The sequence below is a fragment of the Nestor notabilis genome, unplaced genomic scaffold (genome assembly GCF_000696875.1).
Source record: "Nestor notabilis isolate BGI_N333 unplaced genomic scaffold, ASM69687v1 scaffold12929, whole genome shotgun sequence".
In the NCBI taxonomy this organism is placed as follows: Eukaryota; Metazoa; Chordata; class Aves; order Psittaciformes; family Psittacidae; genus Nestor; species Nestor notabilis.
In genome coordinates, this window is record NW_009942473.1 from 29,376 (window position 1) to 48,059 (window position 18,684).

At 36.8% G+C, this 18,684-nt stretch overlaps 1 protein-coding gene across 1 annotated transcript in view; it reads right to left on the minus strand.

Moving 5' to 3' along the window:
* The window catches only part of EML1 (echinoderm microtubule associated protein like 1), a gene marked incomplete at its 5' end in the record, with an annotated part of 45,422 nt that overhangs the window by 19,186 nt on the left and 7,552 nt on the right, over nt 1-18,684 (minus strand). The window contains 7 exons of the mRNA XM_010021421.1: nt 165-299; nt 840-935; nt 3,253-3,363; nt 5,809-5,878; nt 7,441-7,590; nt 11,781-11,910; nt 16,552-16,580. Coding sequence (XP_010019723.1) covers nt 165-299; nt 840-935; nt 3,253-3,363; nt 5,809-5,878; nt 7,441-7,590; nt 11,781-11,910; nt 16,552-16,580 — 721 coding nt within the window. The remainder of the gene's footprint in view (nt 1-164; nt 300-839; nt 936-3,252; nt 3,364-5,808; nt 5,879-7,440; nt 7,591-11,780; nt 11,911-16,551; nt 16,581-18,684) is intronic.

Genomic DNA, 18,684 nt, shown 5'->3' on the forward strand with positions numbered 1-18,684 from the left:
AAAACTTCATTGAGGAAGTTTTACCTGTGGAAAAGTTCTCTGTGCCATACCATGAATACAACCTGAGCTTCTGCAAAATTTCAGGGTTAATAATGATCAGTTGTTATTAGCCCTTCTGCATGACTATCCATTACTTTTAACATAAAATTAAGGAAATATTTTACCTCAAATAATCCTTGCTTTTTAATAAGGGAATTCCCTTCTAGTGTCCAAAAATAAAGGTGTGACTTTCCACAAGTAACTATTATATTTGTATCAGTAGGGTGAAAATCTGCAGCAAATACAGCCTCATTAGAGCACTTGGAAAGAAAAAGAAAAACATTGTATCAAAATTTAAAACTCAAAGAAAAATGGTATAAAATGGTTCTCTATTTAAACTGATACTCTCAGTACAATACAAATTCTGAGCTATTAATTCATTAACACAGGATAATCTGGTAGAATACTTTGAAGTCAGAAGATTTTAGGGTTTTACAAGTTAGAATCACAAGTTATCCTTCAAAACCATGTCAGATAATGAAAAGTTCAGTTTAACAGATTTAAAGATTAGTTTAAGATATTTCATTTATGTGCATGCTCTTATCATTGCTGCTGAGACTTTGTGAATCAATGCTAAAACGACAACAATAGCAAATTTGAAAAAAAACAACCAACAAACAAACCAACCCAAACTATTGGGATAATCTCAACAGAGAGAAAATATTCCCTTCCTTCATGTTCTTTGCCTTTTATAAGGTGAAAGTTTTAGAAAGGCACAAGAAGTTAAAGATAGAAACATTTTAGACAAGAAATCCAGATCTACATACAAGCAAGTAGTACTAAATATCTTATTGCAACACCTTGACATCTGCCAGCTTTTCTTCTTTCTGCCAATCCCATACAGAAAGTACATGGTCATTTGAGTCATCCACAGAGCACAGGCTACTTCCTCCATTCTGAGAAAAAACATGGAAAATATTAATGCATAGCCCAACCAACATGAGAAACATAGAAATACACATTCAAAATATTTAAATACTTCGATGTAGGTGAAAAGATTGGACTTATTTACACTTTAACTGTTATAAGTTATCCCATAGATTTCCATGAAATATAATAATTTATAAAGTCACTGAAAAATGGGGCTAAAAAGGTATCTAGAAGAGGAACTCTTGTGAACTGCAGACAGTCTTTGTCAGGAATGAGGTAGGCATCTCTTTTGAGACATCCAGTAACAGAAATTCCAAAGGCAAATGACACATCATTATTCTATTAAGAAAGTTTTTTCTGATAATTATATTGTGTTTCTTTCTGTGTAATTTAATCCAATTACTTCTTCTCAGATCTGGAATGGACACAGGGAAAATCATTATTCTTCATATAGGAATAATCAATCAAAATCAGGGAACATAGTAAAAAATTAGAAAACAGCTTATTCCTGACGGGTGTCTTTTTTATAGTTATGTCTATTATCAGTCTTTCTAATCTTAATGACCCTAATTACTTTAATCTTTCTTCATGCACCATATTTCCTAGACATTTTCCAGTTAGCACCCATTTTTCAGATCTGTGAATCCAATGATTGGATAAGGAACTCCAACTGTGATTTCCACCTGAACTGAGGGAGAATGTCCAGCATCAGTCTCACTAGTGATGGGAACTGCTGTACAATCATCAGATCTTTTTTTTCCCCAAACAGTAGGTATCTGGAAGGTACTTTTTGGACTATTTTTCCCAATTTCTTTAGGTGTTCACTCCTAGCTGCATGTCTACTGTGGAATAAACCATCAAGTAATGTCTAACTGCTTTCCAACCCATTCAAATATGATTTTTGTAGCCTCCTGGCATCAGCTACATTAGCTTTGACTGCAGATGAGCTCGCTGGAACAGATGAGGCTGTGGTTACACAAGCACTCCTTTGGCAGCAAACAGTTCTTCCTCTGCTATCTACAGCATAGCCACTTGCTGCTGCCTCTTCAGCTAAGGCACCACAAAAGTCTGGGCTATCGTGGAGTGAGTCTGTTGGGGGAACAGATAAATGCTGGGAGAAAAGAAGACCCAAGCAAACTCCGCATCGTTTTGTTTCTATGTGAGGTTGCTTGGTTATTTTCCTGATGAATGAGGCCCCTATACACATTTCAGACACAGCTACAAAAATAACTGTGCCAAAGCAACTCAAGAGGTGGGACAGAGACAGGACTGAGTACCTGAAGAGAGGGCTGTCTAAAATGAGATAAGCAGCACTGCTATGGGATGGGAAATGATGCTCAAGACTGGCTAAGCTATAACTGTGAAATCATAGCATAAAGAAAATATATTAAACATTTTCTTCTGGCATCTACCAGGAGGAATCCTCCATTAAGTACCTATTTCTTCTTCCAGGGAGATACTTACACAGTATTTCCTTGCTACTATTTTTATTTATCGTTCAGAGGTGATCTTGAATTGTGCTGGATTAAACCCTTGTGCTCCTAACCAACTCCCCTGGTTCACTCTTTTCTACTTTCTATATAATATTGTCATCAATAGATTTCAGTTAATTGTGGAATCTTTTACTGAAGTACATTTTGCCTAGGGAATACACCATTTAGATCTCTCCTTTTTAAAAATGCTGCCGAGACAACTGAACACCATCACATACACTGCTTATGGATTCTGATCTACATGGAGGGCTTCTAGACTTACAGATTGAGGTTACGGACTCATGTTTTCATATGGGACTTGAATGCTGTCTATGCCATCTCTTTTTTACGTCCCTGATAGACTAGAGTTCAAAGATGGCGCCATGAGGCCAAAACCAGGATTCTAATCCTTTACAATCCTTTATCCATATGCCTATGCTGCTTTCAAGCAAAAGATTTTGCTTCTCCTATGGGAGCTTCTATTTTTAAAATCCAAAATCAGTGGTACAGGCCATTCTATAGGTCTTTCATCAGTCATTTTTAGGCATAGTGAGGGGTTTAAAAGATGCAGCTAGAGTAAGTAGTAAGGATACTGAAATCTCAAGAACACAAGTCTTTTTGCAACTCCATGCCCCTGAAGAAATTAACTGCATATTATGAAAAGCACAATGCAGATCTCTGAGACTGCTGAGATATCACTAACTTTAATAGCATCATAAACGGTTGGAAACAACTGGGTTGCAAGCTTTCCTCCTCTAAAGAGGAAGCTAAGAGAAAAGAGTTTGTTTTGATCAAGGAAGCTAAATTTGAAAGACTTCAAAGACCTTTTCAGCAAGGATTCTTTATATGACAATTCATTTACTTTACTTACAGATTTAGAAAAAGCAATGCAAGTGACAGCTCGGTCAAAAAACCCCATTCCGATGACATGCAATGTATTCAGAGTTACAGAATCCCAGACACGCACGTGTGGTGGCAATTGCTATAAAACAGACAGAGAAAAACAGCTGAAATGATGACAAAAAACCCCATCAGGATTTTAAAAAGTAGTAATGCACCCCAAAAATTCCATTTTATCACAATTTAAGATACAAAAATTATCATAAGTTCCTAGATTCACCCATGTAAGTACAGATACACTATAACTGATTTGCAGATTACTGTGCCTAGGACCAGTATCTTGGACTTACTATCCAGAGCATACAGCATGTCAGGTCTCAGCGATCTCAGTTAGTTCACTGAAGTTAATGGGCACTGAGACATTCTTCACTAAGTGAAAATTATTGATGAACTTTCACCATGAAATTTACTTGTAGGTCCAGGATCATCAGTTTAAACTGTAGCAATCAAGATAACTCTGGCCAGTGTCAAAGAGGAAATGCAAAAAGAAGCTTAAGAATTTCTAAAATGTAATTTCCATGTCATAAAAATGGCTGTTAAAAAGAAGTGTATCTTCAGACACTTCTTTACAACTGTAATCAGAACTATATTGCTGTTTGTACATAAAATTCAAGTTATACATAATGGCCCAAGATCATGTCCTTATGAAAGCTACGTGGTTCCCCCTCCCTCGCCTCTATCTTTGACTTGTACACCACAGAGCCCCACACCGGCTCAAACTCGTGGAGACAGAAATGCTTCTCAAGTCCACTAGAGGGAACCCCAGGAAGGACTTGCTGATAAAGTTTTATTTTAAAAATAGGAATTTAACACAGTGTCATCAACCTTTGCAGAAAAACAAAGGCCGTGTTTTATTTCCCCTTCTTTCCCCCTACCCTTTCAAATAAAATGTAATTGTTTTATTACAGTATCAGGAAAAAACAAAAGAAAACACAACAGCCATCAGTCTTTCTTGCTCCTAAGTAATGAAATTGCTTTTTAACATAAATAAATATCTCGGGGGGAAAATAAAATAAAAAAATTCAAGGCCACTCCACTACCTCTGTTATATAAATGGCTTTTATAAAAACTTCCCTATTTACCACATTCTCCTCAAGCATCCTGTAGATTTTATTTCAAAAATAAAATGGTAATTACACTTACGAAGTTAAAAAAATAAACACCAGCGATTTCTCCTACACACAAAAAAATTAAATAGTTTATGTTGTCTACTAAGTTATCTTTGCATAAAACCTATATTGCTGTCGTGGTTTAAGCCCAGCCGGCAACTTGGAACCACGCAGCCTCTCGCTCACCCCTCCGCTTTTTCTTCCGCCCCCCGCTCCCGGAGGGAGGGGGAGGAGAATCGAAGGAATGTAACTCCCACGAGTTGAGATAACAGCTCTCCAGTAACTAAGGTATAATACAAACCACTACTGCTACCAATAATAATGGTAAGAGGAATAACAAGGGAAAAGGACACAACCGCTCACCACCCGCCGACCGATACCCAGCCCGACCCGAGCAGCGATCTGGGCCTTCCGGGTAACTCCCCCCAGTTTATACACTGGGCATGATGTGCTGTGGTATGGAATAGCCCTTGGGCCAGCCCGGGTCAGGTGTCCTGCCTCTGCCCCCTCCTGGCTTCCCCTCCTCTCTGGCAAAGCACGAGACTGAGAAAGTCCCTGGCCAGAGCAAACACCACCCAGCAACAACTAAAAACATCGGTGTTATCAGCATTGTTCCCAGACTGAAAGTCAAAAACACAGCACTGCACCAGCTACTAAGAAGGAGAAAAAATGACTGCTGTAGCTGAACCCAGGACAATTGCACAACTGGGATTTTGTTTCCTCATTTAAAGTAGTTTTTATCCTAAAATTCTTCTTTGACATCTACCAAAAAAATCACAATAGTTTGGCTGTGACATCAGCTGCATACTCTGCTTTCCTCATGCATTTCCTGCCTCTGCTTGTACCCAATTCTTTCTCACTTGTCTTAGCTCTCTGGAGCAATTTTCATATTACTCTATTCAAATAAATTCCTAGCCTTCAGCTAAGCTTTGCAATAATACAGGTAATAAAAGAGAGAAAAATATGCTTGCCTAGATGGTGGCAAGAATTTCATTTTTTTTCCAGCAAACAACCCAAAGCCATCCTTATTTATATTTGGTTTTGGTAGCTGTGGTAAGAAATGAAGTTGTATACTGTATAGTTCAATGTCTGCTCCTGTCCTTCCTTTTCCCCATATCCATCTGACCCCTCTAGTCTCTTTTGTAGCCTCATCCTTTTATGTCTCTTTTGGAGACTATCTCCAAATTTACCTTCAGTCTGTGCAAGTAATGGAACCAGAAACCACTGACCAATCTTGATAACGGAACTGGGTAACTGATAGTGTGCAATAGGCACTCTCAAATTAATTTTTCCTTGCATTCAGTCCTAAAATGTAAGACCAATTTAACCACAACATGAAAAGAATATAGCATGTATCTTCTCAATAACATATTCTTATGAAATAGAAACAACTATATGTCAGCAAAAGAATCACTCACTTTTCCATCCTTGGATGTCCCTGCAACTTGACCTGTTGCTATAGTGATCCTATCAGGATGGACAGCCAGGCTAAAAAAGGAGAGAGGCCAAACTTAATGCCATTTATTATCTATTTCATCAAACTTTTATATAAGCTTATAATAAATAGTCCTATTTTAGTTATATAAAGCACATAGCAGACATGTAAACATTTTAAAAACATGAACCCAGAACTGAAAAAGTAATTTTCATGCTCTTTTATTCAGAAAACTCTTCTTCCCTTATGAACAAGGCAGTAATTTCAGTCCTAATACCTGAAAACTTGTATCAAACAAGCCCCAGTCTCACTCATGTTGGGATTCATCTCACCAAGATTTAAATGACAGCAGTTTATTTTATCACGAGTTTACAGTTTGAGCTAGTTATCTAATTTCAGCCATCTCTAATCAGAGGTTGCAGAGATCTGGTCAGTACAGTCAATGCTTAAACCATGACAGATGTCTAGTGACAATCTTCCAGAGCAAAGAGATGTATCCACTCAAACACTGTTCTTCAGACTGTATTGACCAGATATACTCGGTGACTTTTATAGGGAGATACCAACTTTCCTTAATACTTTTCAGGTAAAAAAAGTCCTTCAGTAAGCAAGAACAGGGTACAGAAATTAGGAATTTGGATTCTAAAATTAACTGATATTTTAAAACTGTGATCAATGTTAACTTATGTCTCTATGAAAAAGAACCTAAAATTTGTATTAAAGCCTGGAGTTCAGTCTATTTTTGCCCTAAATCCTCTCAATTCTTTTTTCACTACAGCTCCTTCACTACAGCTTTGCTTTTGCAGTTCTAGAGGCCAAGTGCCCTGCAAATGAACTGTGGCAATAATACATTCAGCTTTCTAATGCAGAAAGGTATCCTCTTTCCAATAAATCTGAAAGCTTTGAAATAATCTAAGGAGTCAGAAAAATTGAAAGAAAGAAATGAGATGGAACAGGTCCAAGTTTAAAATCTCCTTGTAAAACAACTAGAATATACAAATAATTCAATTTTATGAAACATGCTCACAAGATTACCAGGTCTATATTTGGCTTTGAGGGACAACAGGTGTTTTATAATGCTTAATCTGAAGAAAGGATGTCAAACTCATTTCATACATTAAGCCCATCATATAATCTGGGTACTCTTTTTCAGCACTGATAATGTCAAGATAAACCATATGTTTATTTAGATTTCAATTTAATGATACTGGTATTTCCTGATATCTAGTATCCTCTAAGCTTCAACACAGCTAAATCACTTTGAAGCTGTAGCTGGCATGCCTGCATGGCAGCAGACAAACCAGGCTGCTCAGGACTAGTTTACCAGGTATCTGCCATGATATGGATATGCCTGAAGACTACAAGGAAGACTGCAGATGAGATTAAAACTGTTTCATTGTTTAGATTGTTTCATTGTTTAGATAGATCCTAAAGGACCTGTATCTGGAATCCAGACCCAGGTGAAGATGACTAATTCAATCCCACTTAAAAAAGGGAAGGAGAAAAGTCTGAAGAAGTTAATGTTAAATCATCCTAAAAACACAGTAATGAAAATGAGTAGATCTACTCTAAATACTGTTTTGTTAAGAAAATGAATGCTTATTAGGTGACTTACCACTTCACATCATCATTATGACCAGTGTAATGTCTCTGCAGTTGCTCCTCAACATTGTATAACACAACTACGGATGCGATGAAGTATACGGTTTCGCCCGTTGGAAGAAGATACAGATTACTGCGACAGTCCCGACCTCTATATCCATAGCTAGCATGTTGGTCAAGCTGGAATAACATTATCTACCAATGAAGAACGTTAAAAATAATGAAAACAAAAATGGACTCTTTGCCCCCCTATTTCCTGAAGTCTGCAGCTCTTGGCTTGAGCACAGCTTTAGCACTTGCCAGCCTTCACAGCTCCTTCCCTTACTAGAATAGAGACCTAATGAGTTACTGAAAACCTACTTACCCTACAGAAAATACATGGTAAACAAGATAGGAATTTGTAGACATACTATCCCTTCACTATCCTCTGGAATTTGCTAAATGCCAGACTAAGGCAATATTAATTTTGTCCCAAGTGTATTTACTATTTACACTGCTTGACTAATTAAAATCAGAATTTAGACTTGATGGAAACGCTAATAAGTCATTCAGTACATCTCCCTGCATTACATTAGGATTGACTGCATTATCCTGTGTGCAGGTTGATTGATTTCATTATTCTGGGCATTACCAGCCAGATGGATACAAAACCGTGAAAGGGTTACGTCACCCCTTCCAGTTCATTTTTGCAGTATTTAAAAGGCAGCAGCCCCAGATTCTGACGTTAGTCATATCAACACTGATCTAAAATTAATCCACTGAAAAACCTGGAATTAATTCAGAAATAATCTCATTTAGACTGAATGTTAATTCAGCCAAATTATGTAGTTTTATTCTTCTGAAGAGTCATTAGGGACTAAAACTATTTTGGCTTTCCTTTTTTACGGGAACAGAGAGAAACAGCATTAGCAGAATTCTGGCAAAATAAGACTGCATTCTAGTTTAGTCAGTATGGAGACACTGGCTGCGATAAATATATGGAGAAGTACTGAAACCCCAATTATATGATATTAAGAAGACACTTGTGCATTATTCTCTGTGGTCAATAACAAACCAGACAAGCTAAGATTCTCAAGTTAATGTTATCCAAGAAGCAAAGTCAACAGTTATCTTACTTAAATTTAGAAGTAACAGCTTGCTGGTTTTTTTTCCAGTAAATGCAGTAGAAGTAGTGCTGCATAACAACCATCAAGATGTGCATTCAAAAATACAGCTTATGGACTCACAAATTTGAAATACTTCAGCCTTCAAGTTTGAGATATTAAAATTTGAAGACATGGAAACAGCAATATCTTCAAATTACAAAGCATTCACTATCAATTTTGAATCTGTCTGTAAAGGTTAGAGTTACTACTCTAGATTGCTGGACAATACTTTCTTAAATTTGTTTTTCTCTGTAAGGCCAGATACCATTACCAACTGAAGCCAACATAAAATACCCATAATGCAACAATAGTCAAGTTTATAATGGACAGGCAGTTGAAGTTAGTGTAAGAAATTGAACTTTTCAAAAAACTGAAGTAAAAACATTATACAGACATTCATAAGGAACAAATCTCACTGCATAAAAATAGCTATTAAATGGGAAAGATTACATTCTTTACGGAAAATCTCCTTTCTTTACAGTTCTTTCTGAAGGGAACAATGGTGCATTCAACCCTTCGCATGATTGCTGTTGTCAAACACTCCGTTTCTTTCTATCAGCCTTTTTTCTCAGATGCAAACTCCTGGGGCTGATCTCTCCTTCTCCTCACCATTTCCCACACACTGATTCAGTGGCTTCAACTTGGATTTGTCGAGTTGGGACTTCAGAGATTGTTATCTTGACCTTTTATTTTCATTTGGCCTGCAGCTTTTGTTTCAAACCCCCTACTTGCCAAGTGAGCTGGTCTCAAACGGATCTGTGCAGACTACTGCTCCCACCCTGATGTTCCCTGTGATGATTTCTCACTCAGATTTTACCACCTCTGCTCCAGCCCTCACGCTTCATCACTCAGCATTTCTGTTTCTTCATGTTTGATTTTATCTGATGTGCCCTGAATCTTTTTTGGCTTACCCAGATACCTGCTAACATGACTGCAAAACCCTTTTATGGTTCAGGTATGCCCTGAAATCTATACACATTAGATTTTCATCCTTCTGTTTCTCATCACAGTCTGCTTTGCCTTTTCCATTTGCCCATCTCACCTCCAATATCTTGTTTTTCTATCCCTATTTTTACATTATAAAGCATTTCTGGCTGTAATCCCACAGCCAGGCTGATTTGTCTACTACAAAGATGTTTTCTCCGACTTCACTTTGGTTACCATCCAATCAAACAGCTCAGCTTCCCCAATTTAACTGGAATGAATGCCTGCAATATTGGTAGGTTTTCTGCCGGCTTCATCTTTCTCCTGTAAATTATTTTATGCTTCTCTCCCCAGCTTTTCTTCTCATCATTGTAGTCAGTAAATTGGACATGATTTTTTTTCTCTCTCTTATTTTTTTGGTTGTTTTTTGTGGTGATTTGCTTTACTTTGTTGTTGGTTACTTGGGGTTTTTGTTTTGGGTTTTGTTTGTTGGGGGTTTTTTTAACGTCTTTCATATATCTATACCTTCAATAAACCTTTTATACACCTTTACATTGGGTGTAATTTTTAAGTATGGATATCATGATTGGGTTTAACTGCAAATAAGTTAAAATCTGAAAAAGTTCGCATGGTATTTTTGGAAAAATATGCATCATCCTCAGTAATCATTTAGGGTTAGTTAGATCATTTTATTAATTCATACCTTCTTAATTCACAGACAACCTTTATATATAGGATTCTGCTGGGTATACAGATACACACCGGAAAGGACATGAATATTCAAACTAATAATAATACTCCATCTGGCAAATACTCAGTTATGTAAGTAAGTTTAAGTGAGAAACTAATGAGACTGAAATTATGACCTACTCTAATTATCACTTCTTATAATAGTCTGAAATATTAACTTCAGCTTCCACCTACACACTGCTAATGACAATCTTTTTTGTTTTGTAGTTGGTGTTTTTGCTGTTTCAGCAAGCATCATGACACTTTCTCCTGAATCATCCTTAGGCCCCCTAAGCAAGGTGCCCCTTATAAGTATAAAAAGACATCATTCAATTCTGTTGTGATATATGGGGCAAGCCTGTACAACAATTAGATGGTAAAATGCTGCATGCAGTATTTATCATTGTAATCTCAGCCGGTTTATGAATTTCATGGATTTTTTTGGTTTTAGCTAATCTTCAGTTATTTCTGTATGCATTATCTATGCAGTTCTAGCAGAGTGGGGTAGAACCTACAGGCTCAGCTGCAATAGAAATAACAAGAATGGTTACTAAATCTGTCATTAATCTCTTGTGATTACAATGGGACTTTTGGAAACTCTGTGTGCATTCTGAAACCACATGCAGTTCTATTTATACAACCCCAAAAAAGACTATATGCAGCCTGTCTTCTTTTTTATGAAGACAAAGCAACTTCCTATTTGCACTGTTTGGGACCAAAAAAAAAAGTCTTTTTCCTAAAATAGAAAACCTTATGAAGACTTCATTTCTCTAAAGACAGCAGATATTATAAATAGACTCAGATCTTGTGTTATCTCAGATAATCTATTACTAAGATTATACAAAGCTGAAATGTCATTTCTTTTTTCAATAAAGGATGTATTTTCTTATTACATTTAAAAGTGAAATATGAAGATTTCTGTATGTAATGAAACACACATTTCTCACAAGTCTGTAATAATGTCCACACATAGAAGTCAGTGGAAAATTCTGGTTGTTCATTGTTTATGGTGCTTAAACACAGTTTTAAATTTAAATCCAAACATTATCTTATATACGATATCTTATGAATTTCATTGCTAAGCACCTATCAGTTGCAAAGCACTCTACAATTCAGGGCTTATTCAAGTACTGAAGTTGATTATAGCTTCCTCTAAAGGACAATGGTGCATATTTTATAAAACAGAGTTTAAGATGATAAATTACTGCTGGGAATCAGCAAAAAACCAGAGCTTGTTTTATGCATACTGTAATTAATAATCACAGCTCACTACATCTTTGCAATATGACTAGCTTAATCTTTAGCTAATTGGCATGCTTCAGACTTAACCTTCAGGCAACATTTAAGCAAAATCCTTAAGCTGCCACCCTTTACTTCACAAAGGTATAGAACTGCAGCCTCAAGAAATTAACACCTATCTTCAATGGAATGTTGCTTCACTAATGAAATGAACCCCATGATCTTAATATTGCTACATTTCAGCTTGAATAATTATTTGAAACAAATCATTAAGAAATGACTGATTTCCAGTAGTCCTCTAGCACAGAAAGGATACACCCATTCCAGCTTAAGCCTCTTGGCTGGTAGTTCTACTTTTGCTTCCAAATTGTAAGATTCCACTTGCTCTTTGGGCATGTACATGGTAACAGGACGTCCACGAAGAAACATTTTTACGTATCCTTCCTCTACAAAAGGTCAGAAATGTTTAATGTTACACAAAAAACCCATCAGTGGAGAACTCCAGTGCTCCTTCATCCCTTCCCACTTAACAGCTTGGTGTGTTACAATTACAGAACAACATGCAATCTCAAACTTAGAAATTAAGCAGTACTTCTTTTTTCCTAAATCATAATCACTAAGCAGAATTTTTTTTTTAATATTCGAAGTCCCTTTTTCCTCTAAATATTTTGAGCAGCAGAATTAGAACTAAACAATGTCATGAAGAACTACAAAACTGAAAGGATTGAAAGCAAAACTTTTTGGTGAAAAATAATGTTACAATATTATGGTTTTTAAATATTAAAAATGAAAGGGAAAACATCAAAGATTACAATTAACGCAGAAATGCCACTTAAATTAATTTTATTTTTTAATCGATATTTACAGTTGAGCATCAGCATCTAAATTATTTTCCAACACCCAGTCGCATTCTTTGCATCTCAGTGTAAAGATATACTTTACACTTGATACAGTGTTAGAGATACATTCGAGATAAGGAACACAAACAATGAGTAAAAGGAACCATGCTGATGTACATGCAGAAAAGACCCATGCTTTAAGAATTACTAAACATTGAAAAAAAGAATGACAACATTGACAGCACATTAAAAGAAAGGAAAATGACATACAGGAGAGAAGCTACAAAAACTGAATTGGCTGACAGAAGTGAACAGTTCTAGAAGAAAATACTAGAAGTAATGTGTTGAACTGGTAAGAAATATTTTTGGGGGAGAGAAGCAGGGATTAATAACAGATCTGGAAGTACTGACTTGGGGACTTCATGGGGCTTATAAAACTAGGAGATCTGGGAAATGCCATGAAGGTCTGACTAGGACTTTTGGGAACTGGCAAGGCCAAAGTGGGTGTCCTGTGAACTTCTGGTGAAGTTTGTCCACATTCAGAACGTGCTGGCTCTTGCTGCTCCATCGGCAGATCAAGGGGTTCAGCCTTGTTCTCATGCGAATCAAGCAGTTTTGGAGTCAGTGACATCTGTAGAGTTACTAGACAGAATAATCGTGGGCACAGAGGAAATGGAAGGGCAAAAGTAACAAAATCATGTAAATGAAAAAAAATTATACAATTTAGGACTGCTAAAATTATGCTATGAATTGTTAAGTATCATTATAACAACTATACCATTATTTTTTTAATTTGAAAACTAAGACTTTATTTTAATTGGAAATATGCATACTCTACAAATCCTGACTAAATTAATAAAAATTATTGGTTGAACAAGTAAACATCATAGCTATGCCCTAATTCCTAAATATATGTGTATTTTGCCTTTAGACCAATTCATTTGGGAAAGAGATCTACCTGATCTGTTACAGTAAGGTTACAGCTAGGGCTCTCTAGTTTCATTTACAGAATTCATACATATAACGAAAACAACGGAAAACTGAATGTTAAAAAGAAGCAGTGATGATGATGAAATAAAAGTGACAGACGCTTGGAGCTTAAGATGCCTGTTAAAATGCTAGAATACTGGAACTGTTTTTAAAAATCTACTCTAATAGATCTGTATTGGAAAATAAAACATAGAGGGTAAAGCATTAAATAGCAGAGCATTACAGGACTGTTTGTATGCGCATGCAACATCTATTTAATGAGCTTGAAACACATGCCAATACTACTGATACTGGTGCACTGGAAGGCAACAGGTTTTCAGCACTGATGACCACTGACTATGCTTATCAAAGTCTAGGAATGAACAAAAGCTTAATTGATAGAACTGCTTTTCTCACCTGAAATGCATGGGACTCAAAACTTGCATTTAGCCATCTACAGTGAAAGTATTTGACCTAGTCACCCAAAATTCTGTATTAGAGTAAACAGGGAGAAATGGGAACTTTTGGACAAATTAATCACTTTTTTAAGCAGATGTCCAAAAGCAGGTATAGTAAATTATACCAAGTATATAAATACCTTCAGAATGCCTCTCTCTCTCCCGTAACTATAAAGAGGAACTTAGGCTGACTAGGTTAGGCATAGAAATACATAGTGTTATTTTTGGTAGTATTAATTCCATTTGTACTTATTTTTGGCACTAATCCAAACGTATTATCTATATAATCAATGTACATACTTCTCTTTGTACTCCTCTTAACTAATTTTTTAAGACAGCAAAGTTCTAAATGTGAAGATACAGGTGTAAGGACAGACAACCATTAAACTACAGAGACAGACCAATAGTGAAACTTTCAGACAAATGTATCTTTTACATCTGCAACTTTGTAAATTTGAAATTGTTGTGGAAAATAACTGAAAAGCTTAACAGTTACTGAACTGAACAAAGAAAGCACATGAATGCCAGTAGGATCTGCAAAGGAGACCGCTACTGCTTGCAGGCATAAAATTGTACAGAGAATACACATAGGCCGAGACTCTTTAAAAGACTTTGCCTTGAGAACAAACACTCTTTGTTTTGTGAAATTTTAGATTTGGTGCAAAGCTGAAAGATGCTGATTAGTGAAAAAACTAGCTATCTCTAAAAGGCAAGATAAATCTGCGATTCTATCACAGACATAAACATGCATCAAAATGTGCACATTTACACTAAAATTAATTAAAGCTTTAGAAAACAATACTGTATGTTTACCAACTGTACCTCTACTTTATCACACTAAGCAAAAAGCACTGGCAAATTAGTTGGAGGCCTAGGTCTGTTTATTCAACATTCAGAAAAATCTACAGTCTACTCAGTAAGAAAAAGCAAGGGAAAAACCAAGGCTTCTATAATCATGTTAGGCTAACAGCAGAACAGCCAACAAAGGGGCAAATTCTATACAGTTTTCAGCAGAAGTGCAGAATGCCATTTCAAACACAGTGAACATCCATGTGTTGCCATATAGCTCTCTCAACATTATTTTTCTAATTCAAATTCTTCAGAATAAGTCCACAGGAATCTAATTATAACCCATTATTATTACTAAAGTGCACCTGAGGGTTATAATTCAGCAGACTGTATTATAGGTGGCATAATATTTTTGTTTCATTAAGAAGAACCAGAAAAGTTTGAACATTGCAGAATGTGCGCAAGTTAGAAAATAGATGTTTATGCATTGACCTTTTATCCCACCAGCACCATTTTGCTTCGAGAGCTATGAGGTTTTGGAATTGAAGCCTACCTTTGCAGTGAGTCACACGGCGCTTCCCTTGTGATTACAGAGACAGAGACAGAAGGGCTAGATAAAGATGTGTTTGAATACAATAAACTCACTAAATACCTGCTCTACAGGCTGTCTGGTTATATTCTGCTGGACGCTAACCTAGTGCTTGACATAACCCTGAGCCATACTCCATACCATAAAGTGGGTAATTACAGTCAAAACCGCTTTCCTCCAGCTAGGGGCTCTGTTTAGTTCTTCTATCATTAAAATACTAGCTTAGGCTCCATTATGCAACTATATGCTTAAAGTAAGTAAAATGCCAAGTATAACTTTCTTAGGAAAGAACCCCACAACATGAATTTCAGTAGAAATTTTATCTAGGTCAGAAAGGTATTAATAGTGTCACATCTGATTAATTACTGATCTTTATCTATGGGGAAAGTTCCAGAATACCTTTCCAAATACCTCTGCTTACATGGTGCAAGGGAAGGAGAATGTTACACAAGAAAAGTACGTTCTGTGCAAATTAGTTTTCTTTTTCTAAACTGACAGTTTTCATGAAAGGGACATGAACTGTGATTGTATTCTCACAAGAGACTTAAGTATGTACTTAGTTTTATATATTATTGAGTTCAAAGTCAATTACACTAAACCCTGAAGTTTGGCTTAAGAGCTTTGTTGGATGATGATCAATCTGCACTAAACAGAAGATTTTCTACTTTTTCAGCTTAATGTACGAAGAACTGTATGATTACTGTCACGGAACTATACACAAAAATAACATATCTGATAAATCAATACGGGCTTTTCCCATCCTAATTCTGTTAAAAGAAAGGTTTTATTTTAGTTGCCCTTGGTTTTTCAGTACAAAAGTAACAGTTACATATACACTATTCAGCTTCATATCTTTATTACCATTGTTCAAAACTTTGTAACTGTCTAATGACAAGGATGAACTGCTTTCACTTATACCTGCAGTTTAATTTTCAGTATCTGTTTGCAGGGATAATATGTAAGTGAGCAAAAATGAAATGATTTTCAAATTAAAGATAGATTTCCAAAACTGTAGTAACAAAACGCCTTTTTTATTTGTAATTTGACAAATTTTATTATAAGGCTCTAGGACAGATGTGGCATTCTTTAACAGTAGTTGAGGGCTTCCTTTTCCAACTAAATTAACATGACTGTATCATAGCTGGAACTTGGCATATGCTATAACTAACAACATTCATACTGCTTTGAAAGGGAAGACATATTTGGGGTAAGAAGACATGGCCTTTTTCTACTATACAACTATAAAATAAACTTTTACATTGGGCCAAGAAAAACTAGTGCAAAATAATCAACTTTTTTAAAAATATGTCATCATCAGCCTGTAAGTATCATGTTTAGATTCCCAATTCCAGTTTCTAGGCATCCACAGAAAACAAAAAAAACCCCAAACATTATTGTATCATCACAGTTGTTATCTGCTTAAAAATTTTAAAAAGCTCCTACCTGCACTGAACATTGGTTCCTTGGGTTTGCTGTGAAAATAGTGAAGAAATGTCTATTTTAAAAAGCATGCATATATAGTCTGCATATATAAAGGCAACAATATAGAATTAAAAATGTAATACAAAAGATACATTTTTATGTGTGTACATAAAAATAAAAATACTTTTTCAATTCAATTATTTACAAGGTAAATCCCCAGGCAGACACAGTTAAAACCAGTATACACTGTGGCTCCTTGATGGCAGATGTTAAAACTTCCGCATTCGACTCTCCTTGTATTCCCAAAACTGTAGCTTTTCCTTCACTAACTACCAAATCCTCCTCTCTGCAAAGTTATTCCAGTTAGAACACAGAAACTAGTCATGAGCAGCTGCATTAGTTTTGGCTTCTGTTGTGGTTTAAACCGAGCCAGCAAACATAGCAGTTCACTCACTCCCTGCCTTCCCCCCTTCCCGGGTGGGACAGGGAGGAGAATCAGAAGAATGTAAACCCACGGATTGAGATAAGAACATTTTAATAACTAAGATAAAGTACAACATAATACTAATAAGGATAAGGGAAATAAAAAGGAGATATATATATATAACTAAAAGAGGAAAGAAAAAACAGAAACAAAGTGAAGCACAATTGCTCACCACTCTCTGACCGATACACAGCCCAACCCAAGCAGCAGTCAGTTTCTTCCGGGTAACTCCCCCAGTTTACATACTGGCCATGACGTGCTGTGCTATGGAATACCCCTTTGGCCAGTTTGGGTCAGGTGTCCTGCCTCTGCTCCCTCCCAGCTCCTTGTGCCCCTCCTCACTGGCAGAGCAGGAGAGACTGAAAAGTCCCCAATCAGAATAAGCAATACTTCACAACAACTAAAACATCGGTGTGTTACCAGCATTGTTCTCACACTAAAGCCAAAACGCAGCACTGCACCAGCTTCTAGGAAGAAAATTAACTCTATCCCAGATGAAACCAGAACAGTTTCCAGTCAATGAGATTTGTTACTCCAAAGCAGTCTGCAACTGTAATAAAAAAATCAAGGAATATATTCTTAACTACAATGTCTCTCTGCATATGAAGGGCACTGCACATGTAGGTGTTTCACTTACTTCACGTCTTTGTTTCTCTCTGGATTTAAGGAGCAAAACAAAATTTGAATCCTGCTTTTCCAAAAAGTTTACATAAAACATGGAAATACTCAATTGTTTCTTGGTGAATGACAGAACTTGGTAAAACCCAAAAAGCACAACCATCATGATTAAAATGTCTTCTCTTTCTCACTGCACTGCTGCACTGCTGCCTGAAAGATGATCTGAGATCAGATTGCCTTTTTGTCTTGAGAAAATATTTGGCACAACTTCAAGGGAAAAAACATGAAGTGTGTGGAGAAAGAAGAGACAAAAAGGCTGAGGAGCTCTCTGGATAGTACAACCGTGGCCAGAAAGAAGCAGTCTTCTTCAAGCCATGGCAGTCATTTGCTTTCTTTGTCCTTTGCCTCTGTATAATCAGGCTTGAGGGTGTTGTTTCTGATGAAGCATGAAAGGGACACAAAGCTATATTATGCTTTCATGAGACCCCACTTGGAGTACTGTGTACAGTTCTGGTGTCCTCAACATAAGAAGGACATGGGGCTGTTGGAGCAAATCCAGAGGAGGGCCACAAGGATGTTAAGGGGGCTGGAGCACCTCCTGTATGAAGACTGGCTGAGAAAGTTGGGGCTGTTCAGCCTGGAGAAGAGGAGGCTGTGTGGAGACCTCAAAGCAGCCTTCTAGCATCTGAAGGGGGCCTACAGGGATGCTGGAGAGGGGGTCTTCATCAGGGACCGTAGTGACACGACAAGGGGCAATGGGTTCAAACACACACAGAGGAAGTTCAGGTTAGATATAAGGAAGAAGTTCTTTGTTCTGGGTTCAGCTGTAGCAGTCATTTTTTCTCCTTCTTAGTAGCTGGTGCAGTGCTGTGTTTTTGACTTCAGCCTGGGAACAATGCTGTATAACACACTGATGGTTTAGTTGTTGCTCAGTAATGTTTACTCTGACCAAGGACTTTCTCAGTCTCACGCTCTGCCAGGGAGGAGGGGAAGCCAGGAGGAAGCAGAGACAGGACCCAAACTGGCCAAAGGGGTATTCCATAGCACAGCAC